General features: G+C 41.9%; 1 protein-coding gene across 5 annotated transcripts in view; it reads right to left on the bottom strand.

The window, feature by feature from the left end:
- LOC135386276 (talin-2-like) overlaps positions 1 to 20078 on the bottom strand; it is an 82015-nt gene that overhangs the window by 38444 nt on the left and 23493 nt on the right. For all 5 annotated transcript variants that reach the window (XM_064616105.1, XM_064616101.1, XM_064616102.1 and 2 more), the window contains exons 4-27: positions 19685 to 19814; positions 19129 to 19217; positions 18377 to 18446; positions 18037 to 18179; positions 16814 to 16941; positions 16635 to 16698; positions 16122 to 16226; positions 15321 to 15410; positions 15177 to 15242; positions 13715 to 13816; positions 12440 to 12516; positions 12273 to 12367; positions 11419 to 11507; positions 8342 to 8452; positions 8122 to 8266; positions 7961 to 8012; positions 6490 to 6649; positions 6320 to 6421; positions 5536 to 5703; positions 5293 to 5394; positions 3094 to 3453; positions 1938 to 2066; positions 1759 to 1872; positions 448 to 561 (exon numbers count right to left, since the gene is read on the bottom strand). In XM_064616105.1, the coding sequence (XP_064472175.1) occupies positions 448 to 561; positions 1759 to 1872; positions 1938 to 2066; positions 3094 to 3453; positions 5293 to 5394; positions 5536 to 5703; positions 6320 to 6421; positions 6490 to 6649; positions 7961 to 8012; positions 8122 to 8266; positions 8342 to 8452; positions 11419 to 11507; positions 12273 to 12367; positions 12440 to 12516; positions 13715 to 13816; positions 15177 to 15242; positions 15321 to 15410; positions 16122 to 16226; positions 16635 to 16698; positions 16814 to 16941; positions 18037 to 18179; positions 18377 to 18446; positions 19129 to 19217; positions 19685 to 19814 (2805 nt within the window). The remainder of the gene's footprint in view (positions 1 to 447; positions 562 to 1758; positions 1873 to 1937; positions 2067 to 3093; positions 3454 to 5292; positions 5395 to 5535; positions 5704 to 6319; positions 6422 to 6489; positions 6650 to 7960; positions 8013 to 8121; positions 8267 to 8341; positions 8453 to 11418; positions 11508 to 12272; positions 12368 to 12439; positions 12517 to 13714; positions 13817 to 15176; positions 15243 to 15320; positions 15411 to 16121; positions 16227 to 16634; positions 16699 to 16813; positions 16942 to 18036; positions 18180 to 18376; positions 18447 to 19128; positions 19218 to 19684; positions 19815 to 20078) is intronic.

Genomic DNA, 20078 nt, shown 5'->3' with positions numbered 1-20078 from the left:
CCCGCCGAGTCCGAAAAATCGGACGGCGACTGTATTGCTGGGAACGTAAGTGACCCATTCTTACATGTGTTACACGTGGCGACCCTTGTTCGTCTTCAGTGGAAACGTCACTTGAGGATTTCATAGTGACTGGAATTCAGGGAGAAACCAGGTTTAACCCGAATTGGTCGGAAGTCAATTCAAGGGGGAATAACCGGGCGGAATCAGGTTTAACCCGAAAAAGTCACTCCCTGCTTATACTGCATATTTTGTTGTCCGTTCAATATTTTGACATTCGGATAGCTCCAAAATTTTCGAGTGTCCCGTGCGACCCAAATTAACGAGGTTTTACCGTAGAATGGATATACTGAGATAAAAACGAGATGATGGACGAAACTCATGATGATGATGATGATGATGATTAAGGTTTTTTTGGCGCATTAGCGACGAGGGCCGGACGAAACTCACCACAATCATGTCCTCACAGGAAGAGATGAGCCTAAGTTGGTTGGCAGCGCTGTCTGGCTCTGCCACAGTGCCCTTAATGCCCTGTACGACTCGTGGGATCACGCCAGCCACATCCTGTACAGCAGAAAGGTTGATAAGTTTGCGCCCCAGCAAACTGTTAATGTCCCAGGGACATCCCTACAAGGTCCGGACATCCACAGGATCTCTATATGGGATGTCGTACAATGACATTTGCGTTTTGGGACACACACTACATCCACAAATTTGCATCTCGTTACATTCTGAACTAAACAATTAACTTATATGTAGTGATGTCTTCCGGTTCATAGCCAAGCCCGCCGGTTCACGCAGCTTATGAACTTTAGAGCCCCCAGTCAGATTCGCAAACGTTTGAAAACATTAACATTCTAATCAAGTTTTAAAACGAGGTTAATTTCGTTTTCGTTATTTAAGAAAAACAAGAGCTTGAAGTCAAATGTTACGAATATAAATCACACGTGAGAATACAAATGTTTGTGGTGCTCCAGCAGAGGTCGATAGGTGGTGTCCACAACAGGTATTTCCCAAAGTTTCCATTTGGCCAGCATTTAAACACATAACACACAGAAAGATTCACAGCGTCATGTCCAAACATAATTCCAATACATGGGGCTTTTCGAGTCATAAAACGTGCTTTCATATCCGGTATATGCACGACCAAAGATAGTCCAACTTCAGTAAACATTTTGGAACTTGAACAGTTTGTGACATCACTGATTAGTATTTTATTTCATACTAACTGCCACTCAAAGAGTAAGAAATGTATAGTAGGAATACAAGTGCTCAGCTGATAACATTCTCAGCATCACTTGCTCCTTTTGTACTCCAAAATCACTCACTTCAACTGTGGACAATTTCCCACATTCATCTATCCACATTATGGAAGACTAATCTCCCTTTATATAACCCGTTATTGCGCATTATATAACTGGTAATTTTACTTGCTCTTTTAATTGTAACACGGAGACAAGGACAAGGGCAGTACCAACATACTGGCACAAAACGTGGCAATATTGTCATGTACAGAATATACAGGATGAAGCTGCCAGTCCTAATGATGCAGCCAACTCTCCGCGAGCTCGACGGCGGAATACAGACCAATCCCGAGCTAGCCCTTCGGTACCAGGTTACAGCTAACGGAGACACCCCCGAACATTAAATCGGCGATGACAGCATAACATGACACGCGATAAACCACACATCTTTTCACGCCTGCTTATCACTACTGATGGTAACGTGTAACCACATCCAATTCAATGGCCTTACTCTTACCCGACAGCTCTCCGTGAGTTCGTCCTGCAGCTGAGGATTTTCGTTGTATGCAGCTACACCCTGGGCAGCTGCAATATTCTGCGTTGCTGCAGCAGCTGCGTGTCGTGCTGCGTTCTGTTGGTAGGCAGCCACGTTAGTACTACGCGCACAGAATATCTTCAGCTTTGGAAGGACGTTACCTCAAGACGAAGCACGAGCTTCCTCTTGAGAGCATTGCTTGCAGCAACGTTAGTAGCACTGCGCAGGTCTTCTGCAGCTTTGCGCAGTGCTGCTTGGGTCTCCGAGTCGTGCGGGTTCTTGGCACATCCCTGAAAGTGCGCGGTACTACAATGTTTACGCAAACTCAACTGCTTGAGAAGAAGTACATTTGTAGAACACTCAACGCTGTCTCTCCCACAACATGTAACTTCCTTCATAAAATTCAATCAAAATACATGCAGCCGTGACATGTCTCAAACATAGCTTGAATGTGCCTGTGCTTTACTTGAAAAGATTGCACTGTATTTCAAATACGTGTGAATACTGTAAATGTATTTTTATTTGCAATGTATTAATTTTTATGAATAGCGCATTCAGTCGTTTGTGAAGGTATTCACGAGTATTTAATTTCGCGGTTCCAGCGCTGCTTCCTTCCGCATCATCAATGCCAAGCTGCGTTCGAGAGTACAATTTTTCGTGATTTTTTAGCGGTCGCGAAATTTGCGAAAATTAATACATCGCAAATAAAAATATGTTTACAGTATATCCCCATTTTTATGGCACCGTGACACTATGTTCACATAGTAAAGGACAGAGGGGGCATTGAGCAGGCCTTCTTTAATTTAGAAGACTTTTGGTATAGCCGATTATTAATTGATAGACACTTTTTTATGTTTTTTTTTATTCCATATTTTTTTTTTAAATCACAGGGCAAACAGAGGGTTTTATTTCAGGAGCCGCAAATTAGGTAAACTGCGGCAACATCCGGTGGGAAAGCAGATTTAGGGGTGGAAAATTTTTGAACAATGTGCTTCTCAAATTTCAGATTAACATTACATGTGGAGCAGCTGTGCTGAATGCCCATGTACATAGCTGAATTTCCACAAATCAAACAACGAGAATTAGCCGAGACAGTTTCACTGAATTTGAGCTTCACCAAATTTCCACCTTGGTAACGCTGTTTTTGAGTTTTACCCTAAGCAAGGATAATGCAAGTGGGGAATAAAAACGAGCCCAACTGGGTTTAACCATAAAACACAAGGCTCTATTAATTAATAGGTAACTACCCCGCAAGGTTCTTGACGACATCACGCAGAAACGCAGCTCCATTTCATACACTGCCCAGGACAGACTCACCTTTGCTGCTTCGATCATGCGCGCGGTGGCATCTGCCAGCACCTTCGCAGCTGCCAAGAGCCTCTTCTGGACATCCGAGTCGGGCTGCTGCTGGGCTTCACCCTTGATGGCTTGAATGAGCTGCGCCGTAGCGTTGGCCAGCACCTTGGCCTGGCGGACCATCTCGGGGGCATCGCCCGTGCTGGAAACCAGACGGTCTGTGGCATCCAGGATGGTGTCCAGGGGCTCGTCGTGCTGGGAGACACGGGCTCGCCTCTCTGGTGCCGTACGGATCAGAAGCAGCAGCTCGCTCAGGGCTTGGGTCACGCTCGCAGCAGCTCCCCGGAGGTCGGCCAATAGCCTGTCGTCGCCCGTCGACTCCTGCCAAGGGTGACGGATAGAACAATAATGGCAATTTGTGTTTGTTGTGTTTGGGTTACATGTTACAAAGCAGCTATGATTGCGAGTAGACCGTGAAGTCTTAGGGTTATGTTTTAGGATTCTTCCCCGAATTTGCACCCCAAATTGAAGGTTGCCTGTTTAGGGTGAAACTTTTTTAGGGTGAACCTTTTTTTTAGGGTGAACTTTTTTTTTTAGGGTGAACCTTTTTTTTTTAGGGTGAACCTTTTTTTTTTAGGGTGAACCTTTTTTTTTTAGGGTAAAACTTTTTTTTTAGGGTGAAACTTTTTTTTTAGGGTGAAACTTTTTTTTTAGGGTGAAACTTTTTTAGGGTGAAACTTTTTTTAGGGTGAAACTTTTTTTAGGGTGAAACTTTTTTTAGGGTGAAACTTTTTACCCGGCAAATTGCCTTCACTTGGATGTCTGTAGGAATGCACTAACTTACTTGTTTGGCAGCAAATGCAGTTACATCACAGTTTGTACCAAACCACTATAGTTACTATGAGTAACTGAGCCCGATTTCACCCCGAAGTTAGCCTACTGGAAGTTTTTTCACCCGAATTTGCATGAATTTAGCGCACATGTTTATTTACCCGATTTTTACCCCCCGAATTTAGAAAAAAAATATTTCCCGAAAACTTCGAGCTCTAATTATGAGTAGACCGTGAAGTTTTTGGGTTAAGTTTTAGGATTCTTCCCCGAATTTGCACCCCAAATTGAAGGTTGCCTCTTTAGGGTGAAACTTTTTTTGGGGTGAAAATTTTTACCCGTCAAATTGCCCTCGCTGAGACATCTGTAGGAATGCACACTAACTTGTTTGGCAGCAAACGCAGTTACGCAACCTTTTGTACTGAAACAGTTCAGTTCGTTTTTTCTCCCCGAATTTGGCGTACTGAAAGTTTTTCCACCCAAATTTGCACGAATTTAGAGCACATGTTTATTTACCAGATTTTTACTCCCCGAATTTTACAAAAAAATATTTCCCGAAAACTGCAGGCTCTAATTATGAGCGATACCGAAGTGGTCTGTCGGTGGATTAATTTTGTCCACATGCGTGTTTCTTAACGTGTACCGATATATCTAGGCACACTGTATCCTGTGCTAAAAGTAGCAGTTAGGAGCTGCCACCTGATTTTGTGATAACAGTTAAATGTAAATGCCAAATGTAAAATCTCATCCAGCAAAATGGCATAGCTTTTGGCAAGAAGAATGGACGGCACGTTCACATCCTGTTTCGGCTTGACGTTGAAGTAAGCGTGACGTTGAAGAAGGGCGTACTTCAGCTGACGTCATAATGGTGTGTGATTAAGATAAATGTCAATCACTAAGTTTCGTCTCGGATCAGTGGCTTGACTGTTTGGCAGAACAACAACCAGAAACAGTGGCATCACAGCAGCGAAAGCAACGGCTAAAATATCCAATTGTAAATAGTTGGTTGCAAAATTTAATCACAATATTTTGCTCAGCGACTGTGAGCATTATAAGCAAGCAATATTACAGTGCTCACAAGACTTCGGTTTGGGACAGGTCTGTCGCTTTAATGTGCTGGTATCCTCAATCCTGCAGTATTAGGACTGGTAAGCAGATGCACTCCCAACTGATCAACATAGGCTGGCACAAATACAACAAGGATCAACATACCAATATGATTTTTTTATGTAAAGGCTGTGTCTTCACAGAGGCCCACTACCACTTGAAACGTACCACACAATAGCCTAGCTTGGCTTCCCACAAATACAAACGCAAGTCTCATGAGATTGCGACATGAAAACCGTTTGTGCCCTTAAAGTACAGAAACAATATGTGAAGCATGACGATTACCTGGCAAGTGTAGACGATGTTGTTGACACTCTTTCCAACTTCTTTAGCAGCCTCGGTGAGTTGCTCTTGGCAGCTGTGGTTGGTGATGGTTGGCGCAACGATCTGTCGTGGTGCACGAAAATAACATTAATTAATTAACTAATAACATTATGTATGCTAAAATTGAGATTTTTCAGTTTGCTTGGATTTGCGACCCTTAATAATGCTTCAGTGCACTGGGGACGGCCATCTGTAATCTCTCACCTTCGCGCAAGCTACCAGCTGAGATGTAGCCAAGGCCCCCTGGGTGGCAGCACCGATCACTTTGTTTTGCTGATCTTGCTCGTCGCAGGTTGATGCCACATTCTTGGCCTCCAGTACCAGTGCAGCCGTTGCATTGGCTACTTGCTTGGCCGCGCTTAGAAGTTGATCCTGCGTCACGTCAAATACGCACGGCTATTACAGAAATTGCAGATCAATGGCAGGATCTTGGCCTTGTGCAAAGATTCAAAACTACACACGATCAGTAGGCATTATCTGGTAAGGGGCTTTAAATAAATAGTAAAATTTGATAAGAAAAACACCTCCAAAGCATACAATATTTATAGAGCCTGAAGTTTTAGGGTCTTACCCGATTCTTCCCCGAATTTGCACCCCGAATTGAAGGTTGCCTCTTTAGGGTGAAACCGGATTCTTACCTGGCAAATTGCCCTCACTGGGATGTCTGCAGGAACGCCCTAATTTACTTGTTTGGCAGAAAAATTCAGTTACATCACCATTCGTACCAAACCACTACAGTTCGTTTGAGCAACTGAGCCCGAGTTCGCCCTGGACTTAGCATACTGGAACTTTTCCCCCCAAATTCACAGGAATTTATGCGCATGTTTATTTACCCGATTTTTACCCCCCGAATTTAGAAAAAAAAAATTTCCCGAAAACATCTGGCTCTAAATATTTACTAATCACACCCTTTAACCTTTCAGGTTTTTTTTTCTTTTTTTTTCCGCCTGTTACATTATGAGTATGACCCTGTTTCGAGAAAAAATACCTGGAGTTCACTGTCGACTTCATCTTCTTCACCAATGGTGTAGAGAACAGCACGGCTTGCATCTCCAACTCGGCTTGCCACGTTCAGGAAGTTCTGCCGTGGCTGCGTGCCGGATTTTCAGTTAAACGACTGTACGTCGGTTTTTAAGCCCGTGGGCGGTCTAGGCTCACCTCTATAGCCCGGTTCTGCGGTTCTGCTGCCTTCAGGAGGTCCGAGAAGGCATTGCAGAGCTTGCGTGCAGCATCCATCAGTTTATCTCCCGCATCTTCGTCGTCCATGAGCGCGGCGATCATCTTCACGTCCTTCGACATTTCCGGCAGGTTGGTGGTGCTGTGTGAGAACTTAATTTAATGAGAATGATACTGATATACGGATACTGAATACAGAAAGTACTAACGAAGAAATGAATACTGCAACTCGTACTGGTGGCGCGTGATAGACATCATAGAACATGGTTATCCTCACGAGTCAGAAAATAATATTGTTCACGAGCCAGACTACTACTACAGCCACTGACCGATTTTTTTTTACTTCTAGGGGCCACAGAATAAGTCAAAATTTTTAGTGAATTGCAAAAATCCACTTGTTTCCACGGTTTTTAAAGTCTCTATTCGGAACACTAAAAAAATGATAAATGCGTGCAAAAAAATCAAGCTGTACTTTTAACAAACGGTCCAAAATATTTGAAGTGGAAACACAGTGGTACTATGGGGCGTTTGATGAAGCCACTAGTTTTGTCCAGAAAATTGGAAAGTTTGAATTTTCGGAATCCGAAATATGGGTCAGCGACTGCATGTAGAACTAGTCAAAATACTGCAGAATACTAGTGTATAAGCGATTTTGTGTGTAAATGAAATATACTCGTTCACATTTTCTCCATTGAAAGTTCTGTGCTTGTTCTTCAGCAGAAGTTCTCATGTGAAAACGATAAAATTCCTACCAAAAGGTCCTTTATCGCACGAAGTTGTATCCTAAAGTCAACATTTAATTGAATCATCTTGCACATTAAATCGTGCAGATTTTTTACGACTGGCTTCCACAGCTCGCAGGAATAATGTAACGCGTGTCGCGCATGTTAGAACATATATACCGCCAGTAGACAAAAAGATTTGTCGTATCCAGTATTCCACGACATGCGTGATTATTATAAAAGGTCTGCACTGTAATGGCATATCGTAACACCAGTGAACGCTCAAGAAGTGAGCGCAAAATCTAGTGTATCGCCATCTAGTGAGTGTTTGGTGAAACAGCACAATGCAGCGCCATCTCTGTGAAGTATAGTAAATGATGACGAATAGCAGCAGAAGACAAGCCCTTGTCTTCTGCTGCTATTCGTCATCGTGAACCTATACCAACTACCCCGGATTGTTCCTATTGTGAAGTAATGTAAAGTTTGTCTTTGGTTGGAGCACATGTGTTTCTTCACAGTGGATGTCAATCCACACAAGATTCACAGCTACACAAAAAGCTATTCACAGCTACACAACTGCTACACAAAAAGTTCATGTGGTTCAAGTTCAAGTTCAACATGTGGTACATGATAACAACTGCCTTTTTGTTATGATCTTACAAGTCCGATGATTACATGGATTTCACTGAGACCTTCCATCAACCAAAGCAAGGAAAAAAATGCATACTCACATCGTGCTGATGGCCTGTCCAACGGCTGGGCTGTCAACATCTTCAGGAGGACCTGCAGAGACATCGAGACTTGCTCTAAGAATATTTACACACACATTTGTGTTGACAAAGCACACGACGACTCGCGTGTCACCCAGGGGGGAAAGAAAAGGTGTAATTACCTGCGGTCAGGCTGACCACCTGTGCAGTGGCAGCATTCATCGCGGCCAATTGGGAAGTGAGGTTCTGCTTGCGGGTGTCCAGGTTGTTCTGCTTCCATTGCAGAGACGCTGGGTCCGTGCCCAGCTGAGGACGCTGTTCGGGAACCTATTGAAGAGATACACGACTCCTTGGCAGGTTCCACTTTGCCTGGGAGGCAGCCATATTGTAAGTGTAGCATACCTGAAGCTCTCTCAGTGATATGTCAATTGCATTGCGTCCGGCGTCGATGCTGCTCACGAGGGCGCGTTGCGGATCGGATGACAAGCTCTGCACCCGGGGCTTCTGTGGAGGCTGTGAGCAGAAATTGTGGCTTGGGTTTATGACACATTAAACTAAAAACAGCAACAAGTGACCGGAGTAAAAAAAGTCAAGAAGGTAAAAAAATACACAGTCAAGCTCGTTGAAACGTAATCAAGAAAAATAATAACGAAAGAATGAAGCACGAAATCAGAGTAACTATTTAATATGTACGCTTTCGGGCAGGCTCTGCCAGAAATCTTACGTATTAAATAGTTACTCTGACCTCATGCTTCATTTTTTTATTTATTTTTCTTGACGAGGGCCCTAATTTAGGGTGTAACTTTTGCTCAATTCTGCGCATGAACACCATGCAGGCTTATCTTTTAGGCAGGCAAAGCAAAATGATGGTGAAAATGGTACAGCTTGGGACAAAAGTTTACGGAACACTAGGGTGTCATATTTTTCCACTGGAGAGACGCCCTAGCAGCAAACACGAGCGGACACACATACTGGGAGGTGGATAACACAGCCGGTCACCCGTTTCTTATTCGATGTCTTCCTTATAGCTAACAGGGGGCTGCTCGGATGAAGGAATACGCCAGTGACGTGTTCCGTAAACTTTTGTCCCAAGCTGTATCTATCTGAGTACATAAATTAGGCGATGGTGTTCGAAGCTGTAAGTAACAATTTAGGGTTGCACTACTTTACTTTTTCCAGGAAATACAAACAAATAGAAGCCAATGATAAAAATCAATGTATTAAAAAAAATTTTAGCACACGTCATCTTCACAAATGACCCACAAAAATTACGGAAATTCACATTAATGTACACAACTCAAACATGGGACTTGACGTATACACAAAACAATACACATCGAGAATTCAGCATAATTTCACATTGTATCTCACACAATTAAGGTTGCAAATAGACAAATATGCTTTTGTGGTAACCAAGGTACGGTGCAGATGATCAGCTTGCTGCATGTTAGCGCTCTAGCACCTGTACTTGTACTCAAACTAACATGCATGTGAAACAACTTTTGCAGACTACCATAAAACAGTCCAACAAGCATAACAATGATGCCAACATAATTCAAAAGTTGATGACAATGTACTAAAACATTAACACCACTGCTACTACTACCTACCTCTATCCTGCAAAATTTCTGGCAGCATTTGGGGAGAAAAAACCTGCGCTCTGTTTTATTCTGCTAGCATGCAGTACAAAGCATAAGAACAGCTACTAGCTTCTGTTATAGCTCACAAAAACAGATTCTGAAATCGCAGTTCACTGTAAAACTTTTCGCGCTCAATGTCCGCGAGTTCCTGATCTTCGCGAGCGTCGTGAATTGAAAAATATGCGAATTTTGAAGTCACATGAAAATTTAAAACAAAAATTTGCACTAAATGCTACAATCGCAAAGTTTATTTTTGCGGTTGGCTTCACAGGTTATTCGCAGAGATTTGCGCTGCTTTGCAGAACAAGCGTGTACAATGCCACTTTTATTAGAAGAGGCAAGGGATCACAAAGTAAGCCAATGAAACTCAAATTTTAGCATCCAGATTTCGTGAAATGTATATAGTGGACATGAATATGTGCCCTGCGCTTTATACATGAAAAATTGAAGTCACAAAGTTGAAGGGTTTCACAGTATGGCAATAGTTACTAAATTATTACATAGCCCATGTAGTTGTACACCCACCATCGGGCTTAAATGCAACGCAACACAGCGTGGCTATGCAGGTGCTGGTGCCCCATAGCATTTCCTGCAGTGTTTGATACTGGGTCCCGGTGAGCACGTGCTGACGTGCGACAACAACTCTCCATGGTTGCTTGTGCTATGATCTCACCTAGAGCCATTCTCGACTGCTCACTTGCCCTCGCCACTGGCAGCGTCACGTGCGCATCGGAACCTAACCTCAAACCTAGCAACCACCACTCCAGGGCATAGGGCATTGGCATACTTGTGTGCCAAGACCTCACGAGCTGTAGTTATGTCCGACTGTGTCTGTACGTGCAGAATTTTCTTACAAATTTTAGTAATAATACAATAGAGCCCGTCGATTACGATCTTCGGTATAGCGATACTTCCGATGTCACAATCAAATTGTCGGTTCCTTTCAGCTTATCCATTGAAGTACACACAAACGAGACACCGATATAACGATCGCCGCAAAAGCGTTTGCTCACGTATAGCGATCAGAACTCTCCGAGCAGACGGTAAAGTGTATGGAAATTGAAAAGCAAGATTCCACCTTTTCATTGATGACATACACTCTGATATAACGATCTGATTTTGCGTTCCCGTCAAAATCGTTATAAATGGGCCCGACTGTAGCAGTTATATGGTAGCAGTATTTTGTTCAGCAGGAGTTTTCAATCACTATAAAACTAAAGCGTACACGATGATACATGAACCATCCTGGAGAGGAATTACAAGGTAGCCCATCCATAAAGACTCATGCGTTCAATACACTGCACACAGTAATTACAGCACAATTTCTGCGCTGAGTGAAGGCTAAATAATGCTTTAATTTTGACAGAGCAACTTGAATTGTGACTAAAGGTTACTAGTATATCAGTCCAAATGGAATAGGAGATGACAGCATAAGGCCACCATTGAGACAACTTAAGTTTTTTTTGTTTTTTTTAGATGCTTGCAAAGCTGCTTTTTTTTTTTTCCTTTTAATGTGTGCACAGAATGTGCTTTGATATAGAAACGTTTTTTCAAGTTTTTTAAAGACCATCCTGCTGGGTTGCTTTTATGTACCGTTATTCTCAGGCTAAAATCGCGTGATCCACATTACATTCTAGCACTTCGCACTTCTACAACATCCTGACGCCTTTGAGACTGCACACAATTCAAAGAGAAAGTTATCAAATTATATGTCTTTATGAACCATAGACGTGGAGATGACATTGCACGAACACACCCATAAAGTTCATCCCATCCATCACCAGACTCAGTTACGTCAGTAATTGGCACTGAATGGCATAGAAAGAGCTGAATGCTTACCTTTGAGGCCGTGTGTGTGTTGACAGCGATCCCCATCTCAGCCTGTTGGTGCGGTGCTGGCATGTGTCCAGGCAGGCCTACTTGTGGGCCTGGATAGATTTTGTGTACAACAATGCTTTGGAGGATGTTATGTTTGCGTATTTTCTTTTTAATATGATCCGGGCTTTCTTTGATTTTTCAATATGTTTGATTCTTTGACAAAGAAGGCCATAATCTGCTGACTTCAATGGCAACAACAGAAGCTTTGGAAAGCTCACATATTTACACTGTGCATATAAGACAACAGAAGAATATGCCCGTGGAATCTTTATATAAACTTAGCTATTCTTAGCTCGCCTGTTCCCATCATTCACGGCGACCTAGAAAAGTGTTCATACTATCCCGAAATGTAACATGCTATGCACAAGGTTTCCTAGCATGAACATTTAGAAAATTCTGGAATCATACCATCCCGATACTACTGCACATACACGTTTATGTTTCTAAACCTCCTCACAATTCGGGGCATAAATATTTTCAAATTTCGTCCATTTCAGTACAATTAAATACCGTGAACGCATTTTTATTCGCAATTTACTAATTTTTGCGAATTGCGCGTTCAGTTATTTGCAAGGTAACTCGCGAGTATTTAATTTCGCGATTCCGGGACTGTTCCCCTTTCGGGGGATAAACGTCAGGCTACGTTTGCAAGTACAATTTTTCGTGATTTTTTTTTTAGCGGGCGCAAAAATAGCGAAAATTAATACGTCGCGAATAAAAATACGTTTACAGTATCCAGTACACCTAAAGACATCACAATCCCCGCGAATTCTGATATATCGACGTTCGGCTGTAAGACGTATAAAGTCTCGTACCGGTAGCGCCTGGACGTATGACTGCAGGGAGTGCCACTGATTCTGTGTTTGGCAGTGAAGGCTTTGCTGCAGGAGTATGCTGCCATATGGTTGCCCTGAAAGTGACATCTGTCAATATAGTTACACGCAAAACGTGCAAGACCGGCTACGTGTTACGCAGTACTCACTTGGCAGGAGACACACTGTCCTCAACCATAGTGGAGCCTTCATCGCCATCAATGCCAAAGTGGTCCTTTGCCTTTTTCTGTTGATGCAAAGAACAGAATTTTGTGAATACGTACAAGCCACGATCTGAAAGATGCAGTCCAATCAGTCTCTGTCGAGCTGTTTGTCATGAGAGAGATGAACTTACTGCATGTACACAATTTTCATTTAGTATCTCGCTTCGATACGCACTAGCCACCGACCGATTTTTTTCGGGGCATGCGCGATCATTTGGGCACCGTCAGGGAATGATCACCCATCCCATAGAGTTAATGTACACCAGCGCAGAAAATTTCAGACGCCATACAGCCAAATCACTCAATTTTTTGTTTACGTGGCTCGTCCCCAGCATCCTGCGACATCAAACTGCTGATGTAGATAAGTTCTGCGGTCACAGGGCGCCATCCGCCTGTCCTTCCAGTGAGAGCGCTTCCCGACACAAGGCATGGCCGCTTTCTTGGCCCGCAGTAATTAAGCTATTTTATCTGATACACTTTAAAAAGGTTACGCAAAATGGCACCCGTACTGTGGTTGCCGACTCCAACAATAGTCCAAGGAACGCAGCAAATACTAGCAAAAGAAAGTGGCTGATCCTGAGCCGACATTGCGTGGACAGCGGGATCAACTTCGAGGGCAACGTAACGGGCCCAAAGTAATACTGTACTGTCCTCAAGCTCAGAACTGGTGAATGGACTGGCAGTGCTTTCATTGGGATGCAGTGACAAAACGTCCCTCAGTGAAAACGTTCAAGTGGAAACTGAAGAGCTTTTGTCAATGTAATAATGACCAGTTCTTCTTACCACTTAAGTGAATAAAGTTTTTTTTTTTTAGCCAAGTTTTTTTAGCCAAGTTGAGTCCCCAAAATTGTCTAGTGATTGTATTGGTTCTTCAAATCATATTTTTCTGTTATTTGAATTTTTGCCACATGTCTCATTGCAACAATGCCAATTCATTCAGTGCCCACAGATGAAAAGTGATCTTGATAATGCAATGCTAAAATTTATTTGCAAAAGGAAACAGTTTTGCATAGTGTGAAGAGAAGTCTTGTACCCTGAACACATACGTAATTACCTTTCATGAATAATATTGGGCATACTACATAAAGCATTCAAATAAATGCAGAGCCATGACACATAACCAACGGGCAGCAACTGACATATGCACAATGGGCCTTGCAGAACATTGCCAGTCAACAACCATAAAGCAGCCTCGAGTAAATACGGGGACAAAAGGTGTACCTTCTTGAGGATGATATCGATGTAGCCGGCGATGAGCTGTGAAATCTGCTCTCCTTCTGTTGTCTGCACTGAGTAGTAGGATTCAGAGTAGTCACCAAAGTCCTGCACAAGGACAGAAAGTTAAGCAGCAATCGAAGAACAAAACAGTCGAGGGAGACATGCAACTCTAGGCCGAAATGCTCGGTGGTTGAAGGATGAACACACGTTGCACGACATCCTAGACCCAATTGTAGAGGTTTAGGAAACATGCCATAGACTACACAAGAGTAGTCACGCCGGTTAGCGAACTCTGTGCCTCCGAACTACTACATAGTTGCCCTCGATTACGAGTGTGCCAATTGAAGCAAAAGAAATAATAGCTAGCAACTACCCAAGCTGCATCCCTGTGTAAGAATTAAGTTCACCTGGTACCTCTGAAATCATGGGGTGATAAAGACTTCATTGTACTTGTAGGTAACATTTCCTTTAGTATGAGGAGAAGACAAAATGACAAAAGACACATTGTGTCCTTTTCCTCACACTCAAGAAAATGTTACTTACAAGTTCAATACAGCAGTTCGCTTGTTTCTTACTTCTTTGCTCAACTTCATTGTAATCAAATTTTGACAGTAGGGAAATTTTGAAGCACTTTCTTCGTTAAAAACAATGTTCACACTCAGCATATTTTCACCTTTTAAGGTTGAGGTTTGCTTTCGAAAATTAGCTTTTCAAAATAGTTTTGCCAACCGCACCAACATTTTTTTTTAGCAACTATGAATGTGGTTCGCATCCCACAAACATCCCACAAACATCCCGCAAACATCCCACAAACATCCCACAAACATCCCACAAACATCCCACAAACATCCCACAAACATCCCACAAACATCCCACATGATGAGGGTATTTCGGCTATTCAGTCATTCCTGAATGATCACTCATCAGAAATTATGCCCACCTCTGCTATCATGCCACTTTTGGAGTTAGTTAATTTTATACTGAATATTCATCAGTCCCTTCACTGCAATTCAGCCAATGTCTGTTACCTAATCACATGCAGAAGTGCAATTTGCAATACATTGGTGAAACTTCCAACACAATGACAGAGAGAGATTCTATGGCCATAAATTTGACGTCCATAACAACGTCCAATCCCCAATTTCTATTCATTTCAACCTACCGAACCATAATTTTGAAACTGATTTCAAAATTATCATCTTAGAATCCGGGTTCACCAATGCCATGAAGCACAAAGATAGGGAATAATTTTTAATATCCCAATTCAAATCCCTTCAGCCCCAAGGCCTCAATATCAGCCCTCGTTTCTTACACCAATTACTTTAATTTCTCCTTGTACGTTTTTTTTTTTCTCTTTCAGTTATATTTTTTGGAGTTACGTTTTAAAGCCGTTCCAAGGCTCCCAATTTCACAGACCGTCCCTTTTACAAACAATCCACCCTTCCGTAATAAAAACATAACCTACCAGAGTGAAACTGTTTGGTGACGCAGCCCACCTTCTCACTGTGGTCAGAGGCCACACTTTAATCACCTACAACGGAAGGATCCCATAAATAAGTCAATGCGATGTTTCACGTCCGATTTATATTGAGAGAAAACTCCGCCTCACCTCCTTCGTCCTTTCGTCCAGCCTCATGACGCTGTCCTTGGTAACTCCGAGGAGACGGGGCACTAACTTATTTTTGCCCTTCATTTTTTCCTGCAAACCACAACTTCCATGAATGCATTCATCAACTGTGTTACAGTCCAGCCTGTTTATAACAGTGCTGTGCAAGGTTTTGTTGTAAAGTAGGCTCCAGTTCTTTCTACCCTGGTAAGACCACAAAATCATGTAAATGTTTTTAATATCGAATTAAAGATATGGCTGGGGAAACTGTAATGCAAGGTCATTTTCATTGCCAAAGTAATCACCAACACACTTTCGTACAATTATCCAATGCAAAGTGCTGCTATGTGATACAGTCAAACTCCTTTATAGCGAACACCTTTTTAACGAAAATACCACTACAGCAAATTTCTTTGCGGTCCCGCTGGAACCCTATAGGTCCAATAATGGACATCCTTTCTAACGAAAATACCTTTACTGCAAATTTTTTTTACTGTCGCCTGAGTTTCGTTGTAAAGGAGTTTGACTGTAATTAAACTTTTTATTCGCTACAAATGTACGAGTGCATACCAGTACCCTCGGATGCCATCTAATTAACCAAAATTCAAATTAACAGAAGTATTCTGTATCAGGCAATACTGTCAATAAGAACTCTCCAGAGGTGCGGAAAATTCACCATATCTGCACCATATAAACTCTATCATATAGTGTTTAGTACAAACAGTCATATTTTCTTTTAAAAAAAAAACGTCTCGAAGTCCGTCCATACACAGAGTAGCTAGTATGTATGGGTGGAGTTAGCACCTTAACAAGGAAGAAGGTCACTCCGTAAGTCTTCAGGGATCGCGCCTGGGCCACGTATTTCACTTTAGCGTCCAGTTCAGATGTTCCTATGTGCTTTCTGTGTTCCTGAAAGCAATAACGTTCCCATTGCACACATGACAATTTCCGTAACTGTGGGACACATGCAATGTCATGCAAAAACAACTTATAATTTAAAAGAAATTAATTTTAAATTTAAATGAAATTAATCCTCTGTATCGTGACAGCACCTCAGTTAAGTTAGAGGTCCCAGTGAGTAGAGTGATGTGTCATGACATAAGTTCAAATGTTGGTCCTTCTAAAATGTTAAAACAAGTTGACTTTCTTTACTCATTGAACACAATGGACAATTTGAGGTACTGGATTCCTTGCCACGTTAAATGACTTTTTGACCATGTAATCTATAGAATTTTTCATGTCTGGTTCACTCACATCTCACACTCAAATAATTCACATCTCCTGAATAACTGGATTGATGTGTTACGGAATACTCACAGCAAACACTTTCTTCTCAATGCCTTTGATCTTGCAAAACTCCTTGGGCAGAAATTCCTTTAAACTATGAGAGAAAAAAAAAGTACATTTATATTATTTCGAATGCTAACTGAAAAGACAGACAGTACACAAATTCACCTTCAAAGCAAAAATGTTCTGAAGAGACAGGTGCAACTCACTCTAGAAACCCCGGCTTGTGCTTTGTTTCATTGTGATCCCCAAATTGGATCTGGCACTGAAGCCCAGCAAACTTGCAAGCTTCATCCACGGTCACAGGATGTGTTGTGTTCAATATGGCATCACGTGCCTATAGCACAGAACCAAAGCAAAGTAGTAAGTACCCTCAAAGTATCATTGATAGCGAGTAACAATAAATACTGTTTACCGTTGAACAGAATAATTAACACGAGCAATGTAGTGGTGGTGGTGGTGAGGAGAACAATGTGAAGAATAGCGTGGAAAGCCTCGAGAGAAGTATACGCGAAAACACTAAAGGAGATGTTGTCCCGATGTCTAATAATTATGAAATTACAGATATTAACAAAATGGCTATCAATCATCGGTGACTAGTAAGTAGCGCAGATTTACTAGCTCATTATTGAAGCTGAAGCAGATAACGTACACCGTATTTTCTGCATCTTAAGAAACACGAGTAGTGTTAAAAGCAGTGATGGCCACTAACTGCTTCTACAGTAGTTTAACTATAACTACCAACTACTTTGTGATTGAGTAGTTTAACTAGTAGCTCAAGTACTTTTCAGGGGAGTAGTTAAAACTACTTTTTAACTACCGCATTGTAGTTTAACTACATCTATAAGTACTTAACGTTGTCTACCAATACCAACTCCTTGTAGTGTTCTTGGACACCTAAATATGAATCACAAGCAATGATAAACTTTGGCTGAAGCCACTGCTACGATCGTCAAATACAAAGCTTGCGGTGGGATTCTTTCTGTGCCTACGCGATAAACTAAGTTGCAGAATTATTTCACAGCAAATGAGGCTTCACTAGACAAGCATTAACATTGAAGATTTAGTACACATGCACGACACAATTGCTCTGCAGCTCTGTTTTCTCATCAAACAAGTAGTTCAAGGTAAAAGTCGGAAGCACAATCGTGCCGTAAAGCTTGCGGCAAAATCAGAAGTAGTTGGCGCCTTCAGTAACCTAACTACTGTAGTTAACTACTTAAAACAGTAGTTTAACTAGTAGTTGCCACTACATTTCTGCAAGTAGTTGATAACTAGTTTTTAACTAAAATCAGGTAGTTTAACCAGTAGTTTAACTACATGTAGTTAACCACTGGCCATCACTGGTTAAAAGAATTCAAAAGAAGCAGGTAAACACTCAAAGATGGGATGTGGTTCAGGAAATCGCAAGAAAGTTGTCACGTCAACAGACCTGAACGTAGAGGAGGTTAAGTTGGACGGGGTCCCTCGAATCCACATTGGAGTCAGAGAAAAAGTACTTTCGTCGCAGCGTCAGCATTTCGTCTTCATCGATTCCTAGTTCGCGCAGAGTCTTGGAGTGGTCCACCCAGTTCACTGGAAATGAACAGTCGTCGATTTAATAACTGACTCGATTACACCCAACAGATTTTAACGGGAATGGTATTCTCGTAACATTCAAAAATAAAGCAAACTTTTGGTGAAATACAAAAGTTATGCTGCTCAGAGAAGATTTCTTCATGAGAGCTAGTGTAACTAAGACTCCATCCACTATGAAAAACGTTTCTACTAACTGTCGTCGTCCGTCTTCAGCTTTTTCTTCAGCTGTTCCATCTTTTGGTCTCGATCTTTGTCTTTCTTTTCCTGTAAAGCGAAATGGAAATGAAGTGAATGAAGTAAATGAAGCAAGTGAAGCAAAGCAGAATGTGTTAAGTGGGTAGGGGAGCCAAGAAAGTCCTAGTATATGAGGACTAATTGCAGCTAGCACAGTACACCTATTTGTTTGTAAAACTAAAAAAAAATGAAATGTGCAACAAAATAACTTAGAGCACCGGATGAAAGTAGCACTATAATCAGAACCTTCAGTTTCTCATCATAATGCCTAGAAAACTGAAATAACGTAGAAACGTAAAAGTACCGTATAAATACCTTCAAGTGTCGAGAAGCCATTGAAAACTCCATTTCAGCACAAATTTCTTAACTATTGTAAGCTCAAACTACTGAGCCAGTATGAAAGTCGCTGGCTCAAAATCAATAAGTCTAATTCAGCCTACGTGCTTATTCTTTAGCTCTCTTTGGTTATCACGTCAGGAAGTTGACGTACAAGCTCCTGTCCCGAGACTCGCAGGGTCGTAATTTATAAACCGAAGGCGAAATGAAGGTCACGCGATGCCGGAAATACAGAGGCTCGTCTAATTATCCGGAGTTTCAAATTAACGGGACTGCACTGTAGTGATAAGTATGCGCCTGACCAAAGGTGGTTGCATCTAGGAATGGTTAGCCTCTTTTTACCGCCCTTTTAAATAGCTCAAGTAACGGAACTCACCCTACGTAGAGTTAGTGTCCCAGTGTTGGGTTCTACATTCTCCTCAGGAAGGTCTCGCACCAGTGAAAACTCATCGTGGTTTGTGATGCCTGGAAAGCGAAAAAGCACAGCTTGACTTCCACGTTGCCACTCTTGCACAAAATTGTTTCCTGCATAATATGGACCTTCCGCAATGTCTCGGTGAGCAGTGCAACAGGGCCTTGCTATGAGGACGCACAATAATTAAACTAGAAAAATGATAAAAGGGAAGAGAAACACTCCCCAGCACACATTCACCAGCTGTTAAGCAAAAGAAATTATGCACAGGATGAGCATTGACAATTTGCTTCACCGCAGCTTTAGTGATACAATCAACTGCAATGCAGCTTCATCAATACATAGGTGCTGCTTGAGCAGCTTGCTTTACGTAGGCAGAATTAACATTGAAATGTCGATTATGCAACCTTTAATGCTGTTGGATATCCAATTCAACTATGTAGTTGGATCCATTAGATATGAGTAGTATATCTGTTCACACAAAAAATGCAAGTGCGTCATTGTCATAGGGCATGCTTACCAATCTTTGTGCAGATGACAACCATAAGGTTGGCGATGGGCTGACTGTCGTCAACCAAAACGGTCTTTACCGACCCATCGAGCATTTTCACCCTTAGTGGTCGAAGCTTCTTGCGGTACTCCAAGGTGTCCTTGATACGAATATAGGATAAGCATAGTACATACTACTTCTATGGCAAAAAGGACTGGGCAAAAAACTATGGATAAAAGCACTGTTCTCTGCTAGTGCATTGTTGTGGATCCTATGGAAACCTTTCCCCAAATGATATGTAAGTGTTAAAATTTTGCAGCATATTCGAAAAGACAAACCCTTTAATAACGTAGCACTTGGGATGCAGAATGCTTATGCTTATCATAACATAGAGTAGCAAACCCACAGTGAAAAAAAATGCCTG

Source organism: Ornithodoros turicata, chromosome 2 (genome assembly GCF_037126465.1).
Source record: "Ornithodoros turicata isolate Travis chromosome 2, ASM3712646v1, whole genome shotgun sequence".
NCBI lineage: Eukaryota > Metazoa > Arthropoda > Arachnida > Ixodida > Argasidae > Ornithodoros > Ornithodoros turicata.
Note: the sequence above shows the minus strand (reverse complement) of the source record. Positions and strands in the feature narration are given on the sequence as shown.